The sequence below is a fragment of the Mchenga conophoros genome, linkage group LG12 (assembly GCF_057382185.1).
Source record: "Mchenga conophoros isolate Kocher_MC1m ecotype Shallow Benthic linkage group LG12, M_conophoros_male_GT1.1, whole genome shotgun sequence".
NCBI classification, from domain to species: Eukaryota; Metazoa; Chordata; class Actinopteri; order Cichliformes; family Cichlidae; genus Mchenga; species Mchenga conophoros.
The window spans coordinates 6,422,237-6,434,659 of NC_140537.1; the positions used below are offsets into that span (position 1 = coordinate 6,422,237).

The 12,423-nt window shown below is 40.5% G+C and overlaps 1 protein-coding gene and 1 non-coding gene across 3 annotated transcripts; both read right to left on the reverse strand.

Moving 5' to 3' along the window:
• Nucleotides 1-479: 479 nt before the first annotated feature.
• On the reverse strand, nt 480-10,932 carry LOC146562000 (cytotoxic granule associated RNA binding protein TIA1-like). Of its 2 annotated transcripts, none has more exons than XM_085293478.1 (12): nt 10,710-10,932; nt 9,887-9,983; nt 9,562-9,660; nt 8,709-8,763; nt 6,841-6,928; nt 6,557-6,632; nt 6,240-6,348; nt 6,046-6,141; nt 4,797-4,881; nt 3,998-4,136; nt 3,373-3,521; nt 480-1,866 (listed from the first exon to the last, which is right to left on the reverse strand). In XM_085293478.1, exons 1-12 carry the CDS (start codon nt 10,736-10,738, stop codon nt 1,728-1,730), a joined length of 1,161 nt encoding a protein of 386 aa, XP_085149604.1. In that variant the 5' UTR covers nt 10,739-10,932; the 3' UTR covers nt 480-1,727. The 2 variants fall into 2 exon arrangements, with proteins under 2 accessions (XP_085149604.1, XP_085149603.1); XM_085293477.1 differs by having other exon boundaries at nt 3,373-3,524; nt 10,710-10,928.
• A 317-nt stretch (nt 10,933-11,249) lies between these two features.
• trnag-ccc (transfer RNA glycine (anticodon CCC)) lies at nt 11,250-11,320 on the reverse strand. The gene has a single exon. It is a non-coding gene; the product is annotated as a tRNA-Gly (tRNA).
• Nucleotides 11,321-12,423: the final 1,103 nt, after the last annotated feature.

The following is a 12,423-nucleotide window of genomic DNA, read 5'->3' on the forward strand; positions in this document are numbered from 1 at the left end:
TGCAGTGACTGACTTACTGTAATATGATTCTAAAAACACTTATGTGCTTCATTTTCACCTTTGAAGCCATTAAGGGTTTTGCGATCACATGACCTGATTTATGTTTGACCACGTTTCTACATTTTGGTGAGATATCTGTTATCTGTGCGCTTTGGCACCAAATAAAGTTCCTCTGGTTCAGCCGGACAGAATCTAATGTCTTAAACACACAAGGCTGCAGATGTTAGAAGATTAAAGCGGCCGGTGGCTTAAAAAAAAAAAAAAAAAAAAAAAGATTTGGCTGAACTGCGCCATGATACAGATCAGCAGGTTTTCTTCTTAACAAATATGGTCAAGTACTGGCAGGCTATAAGCAGCAAGACTTTTACAGATGTTTCGTGTGATGTGCTTAGAGTTTTGGACACAGTTGCCAAGATGCAGTATTTCCATTTGATGCTCTAATATGACCGAATAAACAAAGGGGGGAAACAAACACAAAGTGTGGTTTATGTGCATTAGCATTTTAATTGGACAAAGCAAGAAAACATTGATTACAGTAGCAGAGTCATCAGTTCTCAGGACTAACACCTTTCGAAACAAAAAGGTCTGAAAAGGTCTGTAGGCACTGCCTAATTAAAAAGAGTATCTTGTCAGCTAAAAGAAACCAGCTCTATAAGGCAACAGTTACACAATGTAGGCCTCTCCATCTCTCTGGCAAAAAGAGCAAGTGTAAAGCTGAATACACTCAGATTTGTCTGATATAAAATACTGGCGTTTCAATAGATATTTAAAAAAAAAAGAAGAAAAGAAACATCAGAAGTGTCAAACATGTTCACACTTTAACGTTTGAATCGTGTTAAATTTTAAAGTATGCACTGCATAGCAATGCTGTCTTATCCCTGCATGGAAGAGTCGCGTGTTGCACTGTGCCAGTGTCACCTTTGATAGTGCCACTCTGCTACGTACAATGTTCGAGTTAACTGTCGAGTTATCAAAACAAAAAATGAAAAGCAAGCACCCACAGTTAACAGTAGCATTTTACTTACATCGTTTCAAATGAATGGATGGCTATTTACACGTGGCGAAAAAAGTTTTGAGGCTGTCAGAAAGATATGAAGGAGAAATGGAATGCAAAAAAGAAAAGAAAAAAAGAAAAATGCTCTTGGTAGTCAAATTTTTCTGGGAAATCCAAGAGAGGAAAGAACTGTGCAATATTAATCTGCCCTTACAGAGAAACAGCAGTGGCAACAATCCCTGCAATTGTTTTTAATCCAAGAGAAAATTAGAACAAATTTCCATTCCTCAGATAATTAAGGATCATAACTTAGCATGACTCAGTTCCAAAAAAAAAAAAGAAAAAGAAACCTCTCAGTGGTCGAGAGGAAAGAAGTGAAAATGGAGGCAATCTGTAAAACCCGGGAAAAAAAGAGATTCTCCTTTACAGTTTTATAATTCATTTACAGTTAACTTAAAAATGGTAAGAGCCCTGGTTCATGGACAGTCTTTCCTACCACAAATGGTGTAAATACCTGTGTGGGTCAAACTGCTGCTCCCTGGCTCCTGTTACCTCAGCCCACCCCAAGAAATCCCATTTACATCTCCACAGAAGTCACCCTTCTCATTAGATTCCACATCCCAGTAAAGTCTCAGTCCTGCCACAAAATGGAGGCAGTGTTACACAGCCCCGCAGGGCACCGTACAGCCAGCAAGAGGCTGATGGTTGACAAATCTCCCACCCTGCCCACTTATCAGTGTGTGGGGTATCCTGCGGCTCCCATACCGGGCTGGTTGGCTAGCATACTCCCATTCAATCCCTGTGTAGGCTCCATAACCCCACCGTTACTGATGGCGCTCATGCCAGTCCACCCAGCACTGGCCGGTAAGTGACTGCAAAACAAAAAAAACGAGGTAAAGAAAGACAGAGAGAGAGAGAAAAGACAAAATGCCAGCAGGTTAGAAGAGACAAGGCGAAAGGGAGCCAAAAGAATAGTCTGTATTAAAGCTACTGGAATCTGGACAGGCTAGAATGAGAACAAGAAGGCAAACAGAGTTATCAGAGGTTATAAGGGCGGGGGTGGGGATTCAAGCTAGATGAAAACAATAACAAAACAAAAGAAAAAAAAAAGTGGAGGGCTTTTGGTTGGGGTGGGGGGTATCAAAAGGAATTTGATTATACATGGGTGGATAAGCAGACAGAGAGCATACAGGCTAAGTCCAGCAAGCTAAAGATTCCTTGCTAAACCCCCGACCCCCCTCCCAACTGCTGGTAACTACAAACCCTGCTGTAAGCAGCCTACAGACTGATGACAGTGCAAGCACATTCATTTCTCTAAATTTGGCCACAAAGTATAACAAAGTAACAAGTTCTCACCCGGTTTTCACAGGCTTTCTTTTTACTGCTTCTGTGGTTCAGGCAATAAAACTAAAGGTAAGTTCAGAGTGGAGATTCAGCGTGGAGACGCAGGTTAAAGTTCATCTTCAAATTTCAAGTCAAGAGGTGTAAACCTCTGTCTGAACAAACTGCCCTGAACAGTCAAAACACACTGAGCCCACATCTGCCTGACACTTTAGTGCAGAGTATTTAGAGAGCTGTTCACCACACATGTTAGATTATCAGCAACTTGAGGCCCGTCCTTTATTAATCTTGGGTGCACAAAACATCACTGCACATAAACTGTCCAGATAAAAGCAAAAGAAGGTAACCTGCACATCATATTCGACATTTCCAACATAACAAACAACATCAGTGAGGGGGGGAAAAAAAAAAAATCAGTGAAATCAAAAAGAAACATGTAAAAAGCTACAACAAAAGATCAAAACAAAAACAAAACATGCAACAACAAAAAAAGGAACAAGTGAAGAATATTGAAGATGTCCGTACACAGAAAGTGAAATGGAGTCATCATCGGCGAGCTATCCCAAGAAGAGGATGGCAAGTAAAGAATAAGAAAAAACCCTCAGCTCTGAGCATGTGGGGGTTTTTTTGCATTTAGTCAATTACATTAAAAAAAAAAAAAAACTCAAAAATTTTACTTTAAGCAGTTTTTCTGAGCCATTATGGGCTATAAATCAAGTGACAACACATTTTGGAACAAAAACTTTCAGGTTTTACGATGAACTATGTGCACAGTAACTATACACTGAAACATGATTACCCTCAAATCTTGAGTTCAGATTTATTTTTTTTTTGGTGGTGGGGGTCTGTTTATTTCTCAATCTTCTGAAGTTGGCAGGCTCGTGAGGGAAGGAGGGAAGAGGTGGGGGGGGGGCATTGGAAGGCAGAGGGAGGTCATAGCTCCCTCCTGTGGCCAAAGCTGGATCTCACTGGCCTGGTCTTGAACTGATGGTGTTGGAGTAGGAGGAGGCAGAGAAGAGGAGCCCTGTGCTACTTACTTGAAGCCCTGCTGGTTCCAAGCCTGCCCGTAGACACCGTAGGTGGGGACCTGCCACCCATTGGGGACATACTGGCCAATCTGGGGCCCGTTGCCGTACCACTGTCCCCACTGGCCATAAGGCTGGGCTGCAGCAAAGCCCATCTTGTTCTGCTGCAGGGTATAGCACAAAAAAGGATAACTTCAGAATGGTTTAACAGCAGCAGATCCCACAAAGAACCTTGCAGAATCTATTTAACAGTGGCATAGCTGGCATGGCTTTTTATTTGTTAAATTAACCACTTATTTGCATATCAGGTACAATATTAGATAAAGCTGTGAGGTCATTACTGGTGACTTTTTCTTCCTGCTTGGGACTCCTGCAGGTGACCATGTTGCAATAACACAAGCCAATGGGTCACTTGCCCGAGTACATCACAGTATCTTAAATATATCAATTTCATGTACAGGATACTCAATTATCCCCATACTTTTTGTAACACTCACATACCCTCATATAGCAAAAAAGCTGATACTTGAGCTGAACTAGAGCAAGACATACTGCAGCACTATTTGTTTGGTGTTCTTTGCCATACCAAGTCATTATGTAATGCTGTCCCTCTTACTACAGTTCATAGGACCCTTACTTGTGGCACAGGCATCTGCTGCATGGAGTTCATCATGTCTGGGGTCTCTTTACCCCAGTAACATTTGACTATGTGCCCCTCTATAGACGAGCCATTCACAGACACAATGGCATGGGCTGCTGACTCATGGGAGTTAAACCTGGACAAACAGAGGGAGAGAGAGAGAGACTAAGGAAACGCTGAACATCATTTCATAAATATCCACTCAGCAATGATGACCACAATGCATGTGTTTGTTAGCAAACTGAGAGGGGGATAAACCATTAGATTCCTTGGCTATTAATGGCTAAACTACTAATAGTACAGTAGACATCTAACATTCATCATGGACTAGAACTGATACAAATGTGTTGCAGCACAGACCTGTAAACAAAATCTGTAGGTGTATGTGATGCATATACGTCACACCATTAAGACATACTCAGTGTCCACAGCAGTGCTGCTTTTTGCTTCCATTTAGTGCTACTGCTCTTGCAGTACAGTTTATGAACCCACTGGAACAACCCGTTTTATATTTTCTCTTTATGTTAAGTGTTTTGGTGTTTTCCTTCTTAATCATGCTAACTGGTGCACATCAAGTTCCCCTGTTCAGGGCAATAAAGTGAACAGAACAAAGTAAAAATCTGTACTCCAGGCTGCAAAAAGTAATCACAATTACACTTGTCTATCATTATGACCAGGGCCGGGGGATCAAGCTCATTCCAAAGAGTTCATTAACCTTTTCTTTCAGCTGTAAACCTTAGCATCACCGTTTGATCAAGCAAAGAAATGAAGAAGAAAACAGAAAACATCCACATACCTGACAAATGAATATCCTTTGTCAGGAAAAACTCTGACTTCCATGATTTGTCCAAAGGGGGAGAAGGTCTGTCTCATTAGTTGCTCTAAAAGACATAAATAATGAGACTCTTAGAGACCGTTTCTGTAAGGGCTGTGTCCTGATAAAGTAACTGCTACCCAGGATACATGTGGATATGCCACATACAGGTGGTCAACACATTTATAATCAACAAGCAGAAACTAATAAACAGACTGGGCTATGTAGCTATACTTTACCTTTTCCAGCAGTGAAAAGGTATAGTATTTCTATACCTACAGTGTAGTTATAGAGTACATCACATGTCTCTTTCATTGAGGTAAACACGATCTGAAAAGTTTATTTTGGGACAAACTGATGCTTTTCTTTTTTTGTTAAATCTCTGCATTTAAAATGAAGCATGTATGACTATGTTAAACTCACTATGAACTCTAGCAGATGCACTGATGCTTGAGTAGCTTCTTTGAATCTCTCTGCGCTTACTAATAAATATATACTCATTTTAATAATAAAGATTTGACAACCAACAGCAAAAAGCTTTGGCTACCATGGGTAAAGACATTTATGTATTAATTCATAAACTAAATTATGCTTAAAAATTTCCACAAATCAGTAGGACTCCTGAGCAAAACAGTTAAACTCTGAGGTCTATTTATATTAACATATTTGCACTATAGGATTGGGAAAATAAAGAAAGAAATAATTGAAGAGCTCAAGAGCTCACTTTGGCAGCAGACCAGTTCTTGTCTATCACCTACATGATGCTAGCAGCGTTAGCTTGAAAGCTGGGCAGACATTATGCAAGCTTTATTTTACATGTTGGCTCCAAATAAATGTTGAGTTTTAAATTGCCTTCCTCCACAACCAGTGTCTCCTTTGCTCACACAGTGATGGGTTTAATTAGCCTGACACTGAGGAAATCACACTGATCATAACTACTAACTAATTTAATGGCTCATTCGGTTTTGGATAAGGTAAAAATATGCCCTTTTTCAATCTTCTTGCAGTACTGAACATGATGTAAAACCAAAGTTCATACCGAGCAGTGACATTTGTGTATCGTTAAACTCGTATAGGGGTGAGGCGTTTTGGGTTTTTTCCTGCTTTGTTTGAAAGATCATTGACTAATAACGAAAAGCTTAAATATGAGCAGTCATATCCATCTGAATAGCAACAGATCTGCTGTAATTATCATAGTTATGTTGTCAATGGTACTCATATATTTCATTACCCGTCAGTCCTGTGCTGACTCCACCACAATACACAGTGCAGTTACTGGGGCTGGACTGATTCACTACCTCATCAAAAGAGAGATGCTTGGAGTTATCTGGTGAGAAAAGACAAGCTTCTGTTAATGAATCCATCCATCCGTACATATAAGGACACCTGTAAATCTGCATATCTTACAAATCCTGTATAACATACTTTCATGGGTGGTCTTTGGGGCAGGAGGCTTTCTTGTGGCCCAGTTAGTTCGAATCTGTCTGCCTCCTAACCACTGCCCCCCCATGTGCTGAATGGCATTCTCTGCATCCTGGAATGAAGAAAAATAATCTTATTTCATCCACTGAGAGTCTTAACATGAAATCTAAAGTGCACCTCTGCAGAAGCACTGCAAACAAACCAACAAGCAATCTATGTGAAAATGTTAATATACAGAGAGAGAGAGAGAGAATTCGTAGACACAAAGTGTTTCCGAGCCTCATTAACAGCAATATTAAACTCACATGACGCCTACTTACCCATTTGTTAAAGAAAGACACGAAGCCATAGCCTTTAGATTTCCCTGTAGCCATGTCTTTCACAACACGAGCATCTCTGCAGACAAAAATCACCAAACAGCAGCTTGTCACAAACATTCAGCACAACCAGAAGTCTCTGCTGTAAGAGGACTAGCAGGTCTCTAAATAAGACAATGGGCCCTCTCCTCTGCCTGAGATTTATTTCATTCTTTTCTCAATATATCTAAATGGCAATATGTGTTAACCCAGACTTGATCTTTGATAGTAAACAGTTTGAAACTTACGATATCCTGCCAAATGGACCAAAGGCAGCTTTGACGTCTTCTGTGGTTATTTCTGGGCTGAGGTCGCCAACAAAAACATGAAAATGATCTATTTGGGAGGAAAAATGTGGTTTAGACCCGCTGTGCATTAGGGCTGAACGATATATCGCATTTGCGATAATATCGCGACATGATCAAGTGCAATTTTCTAACCGCAAAGGCTGCGATTATACTGCGATTATATTATACAATTCATGGGCTGCATCCTCCTGAGGCCGCATTTGTAGACCAATTACGTCACAGCGACGCGCCGAAGGCTGTCCAAATTACTACCATATCCCAGAATTCATAGCGCGGCCCAGCCAAACTCCAGTTTCCAACAATGGCGGCCGCTACTAAGTTTTAAAATTACTCATACTAATCTTTCTGGGTCACAAAATAAACTTTTAACATATTTTCAGGCGAGAAAGTAGTTGTGTAAACATCAAATATCTGCTCGGTTTATCAAGATATCCCATATTTGCAAAAGTGCTTCGACGTTTTCAGAGGCGTCTGCTACCCACCAGCTCGACAGCTAGCCGGGAGCTCGAGGGTTACTGATGCGGCCGAGAACGGCACAACTCCCGGCACATCATTTTCAGATCACCGCGGAGTTTCGCTGCTCGGGTTAAACGTAATATATAAGTCACTTAGACAACCTAAAAATGTTATTGTTGGGCTTTTTTCAGTGTTTTGTTTGTTCGTGAGTAAATCGGTTTGGCTGAGATTAAAGTTATTAGATTAGATAAAATAAAACTTTATTAATCCCCCGGGTGGGTTCCTCCTTGGTTTTCACACAGCTGACTAAACGTCAAACAGAAAACTTATTAAACAGAAGTATGAGACAGTCGAGAATTTACACCAGTGTCTGGTTATATTTTAGATAGCAAGAAGCAGACGGCCGAGTTTATTAAACTCCACCGAGACAGCGGTGACGCTAATCAGAACTAGCCTTCTGATTAGCTAATCAGAAGGCTAGACCGTCCAATTTCACTTTAAACTTTAAAGGCGTGTTTGTGTGTGTGTTTATACAATTGCTATTATGTTTGCACTTTATGTGTAATGTTACTGACTGCAGAGATCAGTAAGATGTGTGTATTTTTTATTTATTAGTTTTATTTATTTAATATTATTTTTTAATTGAATGACTGTCTAGTAGTTCACAGATGTCGAAAAACTGAGTGTGGTAAAGCCACTGATTTTTTTTATGTATATTTCTGCAATCTGCACATTGTACTGACTTTCATTTTAATCATTTAATGTTTACACCAGGGTTCCTTGTCAGCACTTTATGCTCAGATGTTTGTAAGCTAAAAATAAACTATTGTGTATGTTCAAATATACTGTTGTGATTGAAGAAGTTAAATAAAAATGTCAGTCATCAATTCATGCATCACCTCATGTCATCATAACAGAGGTCTGTCTTCCAGGAAAGAACAGTTTAAAATTAATGTAATATAGTATTGGCCATACTATATGATGTATTGCTTGTCTTTGTTTAATAATACAGAAGACAAATACCTTAAAAAATAATCGCATATCGCATCGCAATCGCAATATTGGGGCAAAAAAATCGCAATTAGATTATTTTCCATAATCGTTCAGCCCTACTGTGCATTAGAGTACACACTCTGTTTCAAGCTTTATACTTTCCAAGAACCTTAGTTCCTATTAGAGACCGCTGATTGCTATCAGTTTGTTAACAGAGGAAGGACAAAATAAGCATAAAATCAATCAAAAATGAAATGCTTACGTTCTGCAGTACTTATTCAGCAATATTATCACAGGGACTCTTTTAGTGTGTTCAAGTTCAAAACTTCACTTCTTCATATACAAATAGTTTTACTTACTACTTGTGTCTTTTTTCTGGCTGGTTGGTGTCGTGGCCCAGTTGACTTTAACTTCCTGTGAGAAGAGCGGAGAAAAAAAGAAGGCAGGTGGAGTATGTTTACAATATACAGTAAAACCTGGTAATCTCCAATACACAAGTTAATTAAAAGCCAATTTTAAATTAATTGGGTTTTTTTTTTTATTTTAAAGCTGATCTTGACTCCAAATAGGCTTTCAATAACCTTAAGGAAAGCTATGCATTTTTATAAAGCCCGCAATATAACAATGAATGATTAAATGAATGATTTAATATAATATGTTAAATATAAATAAAAATTCAAATAGAATATAATGCATACATCTCATCTAAGCAGACTGGTCGCTCAGCACATCTATTTGACTTCTAGGTTAAAGTCCCAGCACTGAACTCATTACTACACCATTCCTGCACCACTTTAATATTCTTTTATCAGCCCCTGGGGTCTCTTAAATGTTGCCGTTTACAATGTTAATTATTTCCTCTATTGTTCTAGATTGTAGGGCTTTATCAAGTTCCTCTGTTTTAGAACACTGTATTAAATTACTGCACTCTGCTTAAAATATTGAAAGCAGAGAGCTCACACTTAACAAAAGAACTATGTAGATTTCCTCAACAAAGACTGAGTGGCCTGGTGGAACCAGTTTTCATCATATAAAGAAACTGTCATCAGTTGATCAAGTAGCCACCCCTTGTCATTTAGAATATCTAATCAATATTATATGGAATACAGAAATCCACTAGTTTTTCTTTCATGTTAAAAATAACTTTTTTTTCCTCACATTTTCCACAGCAGCCCACCCATCCCCACTCACCCTGTAGATACGATAGCTTACCTTACCCATTATTTTCCTTCCATTCATAGCTGCCAATGAGGCAGCAGCATGCCTGTGGTCATAGAACTCCACGAAGCAGTACGGATCATTTCCAGCTGTCTGTTAATGGGAAATCAAGACTGATTTTAAGTCAAATATTTAACCACTAGAGAAAATAAAAATCACCTAGTATAGATGGATGTGAAAGGTCCGATATAATGGATTACAAGAAGAAGAAAAAAATGACACACTGGCCGAGACTTCCACAAGCAGCGCCATAACCGCTCACGCCACTGCTGAAAGACAGCCACACCACACTGTATACAGCAGAGACAATAGCACTCACATCGACTATCATTTTACAGCTCTTGCAGGGGCCTATCTGTGTGAAGACCTGCAGAATGAGGGGCTCGGTGACATCCCTGGACAGATTCCCCACATACCTGCAAAAGGAGAGAGATGGGGGAGTTGAGCTTTAGTCAAACAGGAAGTAGCATGCAAACAAAGGCTAGTTAACCAGGCTAGCTTACAACCCACAACAATGAATTATAGCAACATAAAAGCCATAAATGAATTGGAACGAAACATTGTAGGGGACAGTGTGTGCTTTACAAAAACAGTCAGTGATTTCACCCCCTCACTGGAGATGTCCCACGCCGTCTCCACGAGCGTTGACGTGGCTTGTCCGCCAGCTAGCTAAAGATACCGCTAACCGGTTTACGGGCCTCGAGCTAAGTGTCTTGGCAGCTAGACACTTTATAAAATACTATCCTTGTTGTTACATTTTCGCTAAAGTGTTTACACTATCAATAAAACAAAGCGTTTTATTTTAGCTATCATTGCACGCAAAAGGGAGTACTTTCGAAGAACTGACTTGCTAGATGTGTTCGAATGTTTAGGAGGTGCTAGCTAGCATTAGCTAACAATTCACTTTCGTTTGCAAGGAAATTAAGGTTCCGTCTATTTATCCAAATAAACCCAACAAACAAGGAGCTACGTGTGTTGTATTACATCCATGAATTGTAGTATATAATAATAGAAATGAAACACCCTTAATGACGAGGTTTAAAGGCTTTTAATTGAAACAACAACGTGGAAATATTTCGGACGCGCAGCAGTTAGACGAAGCCTTCCCGTTCCAGGGCATAGACAAGGCCGCTGATACTCACAAGGTTCTGGGTTGATCGTCCTCCATCATCAAGGTTCAGTGGTTTCGTCCTGAGATAGCTTTAATCCAGTGACATACAAATGGTTTGTGCTGAACTTAGCGACCCGAACGTAAAGACTAAATCTACTATTTAATAATATATCTGCGGTCGACTCTGCTCTCTCTGGCACACACCGCAGACAGCCTCAGTCTGATGCAAACAATAGGAAGTTGAAGATGGCGGAGAAGCAGCGTCAGCAGCGTCAACCTGCGCGCTGAAATTAAGCCAAAATCAAGCGCTCCTGCTCCCACACACAAAGATGCGCCCCCGCATTTTTATTCTATACGTATGGTTAATACAGGCTTTGAGGAACACATTTTTATTTCTCAGTTCCTGATCATTGCTCAATCCGCTAAAATAAATAGAGCCATCTGGAAATCATATTATGTGAGTAGTAGTCACGATGAAACGTCTAAATATTTTAAAGGGTACATTTGACTGTCAAACATTTTGATCACATTAAAAATGTCTTGAGATTTAATCGCCGTTGTAAAAGAGGCGTGCGCCGCCCGGGAATCGAACCCGGGTCGCAAGAATGGGAATCTTGCATGATACCACTACACCAGCGGCGCTGCTGAAGAGAGGTCCGGGAACGGGATATATGAAGGCTGCTGAATCAGTTGATGTTTATTGAAGGGAGAGGTAAATGTCGTCAATATGATTGAAGACGTTTCGGTAAGTTTGCTTGTCCAAAAAGCAAAAAAAGAGATTAAACCAAGATTGAACAACAGTCAGAATTAGCAGAGTGAGCAGAGCTACTGTAGCTCGGTTTATGGACTTGAATTAGGAGGGATAAGAAAAGTGACAGCAATTGACTGCAATCTGCAATCTACTGACATCTAATGGTGAGATTTTACACGCTGTAACTTTAATAAAAATAGAAAATAATAAGTCACCTCCTCTACAAAGATGACATCAAGGTGTATGCCAAGAGTGAACAAGACATCGATTCACTGATACACACCACCAAGATATACACCAACGACATCAGAATATTGTTCGGACTGGAGAAGTGTAGTCCGATGATAACAAATAGAGGGAAGGTATAGAACTGAGGGGATCGAACTACCAGAAGGCAACATTGCAGACACTGAGGACAGTTACAAGTACCTGGGGATCCCACAGGCAAATGGAAACCACGAAGAGGCCGCTAGGAAGGCTGCAACCACCAAGTACCTGCAGAGGGTCAGGCAAGTCCTGAGGAGTCAGCTGAACAGTAAGAACAAGATCTGGTCTATCAACACCTACGCCCTACCCATGATCAGGTACTCTGCTGGGATAATAAGTTTGCCAAAGGAGGAGATAGAAGCCACTGACATCAAGACAAGGAAAATCCTTACCATGCATGGAGGGTTTCACCCCAAGTCCACCACCCTGAGGCTGTACGCCAAGCAGAAGGAAGGAGGCCGGGGATTAGTGAGTGTCAGCACCACGGTCCAGGAGAGACAATGAACATCCATGAATACATCCGGAAGATGGCCCCAACTGACCGCATGCAGACAGCAGAAACCCAAGAAAGAGGACAAAGAGGAGGAAACATCATGGAAGGACAGGCCCCTGCACAGTGTGTACCACCGGCAGATAGAGAAGGTGGCTTACATCCAGAAATCCTATCAGTGGCTGGACAAAGCTGGACTGAAAGACAGCACAGAGGCACTAATCACGGCAGCACAGG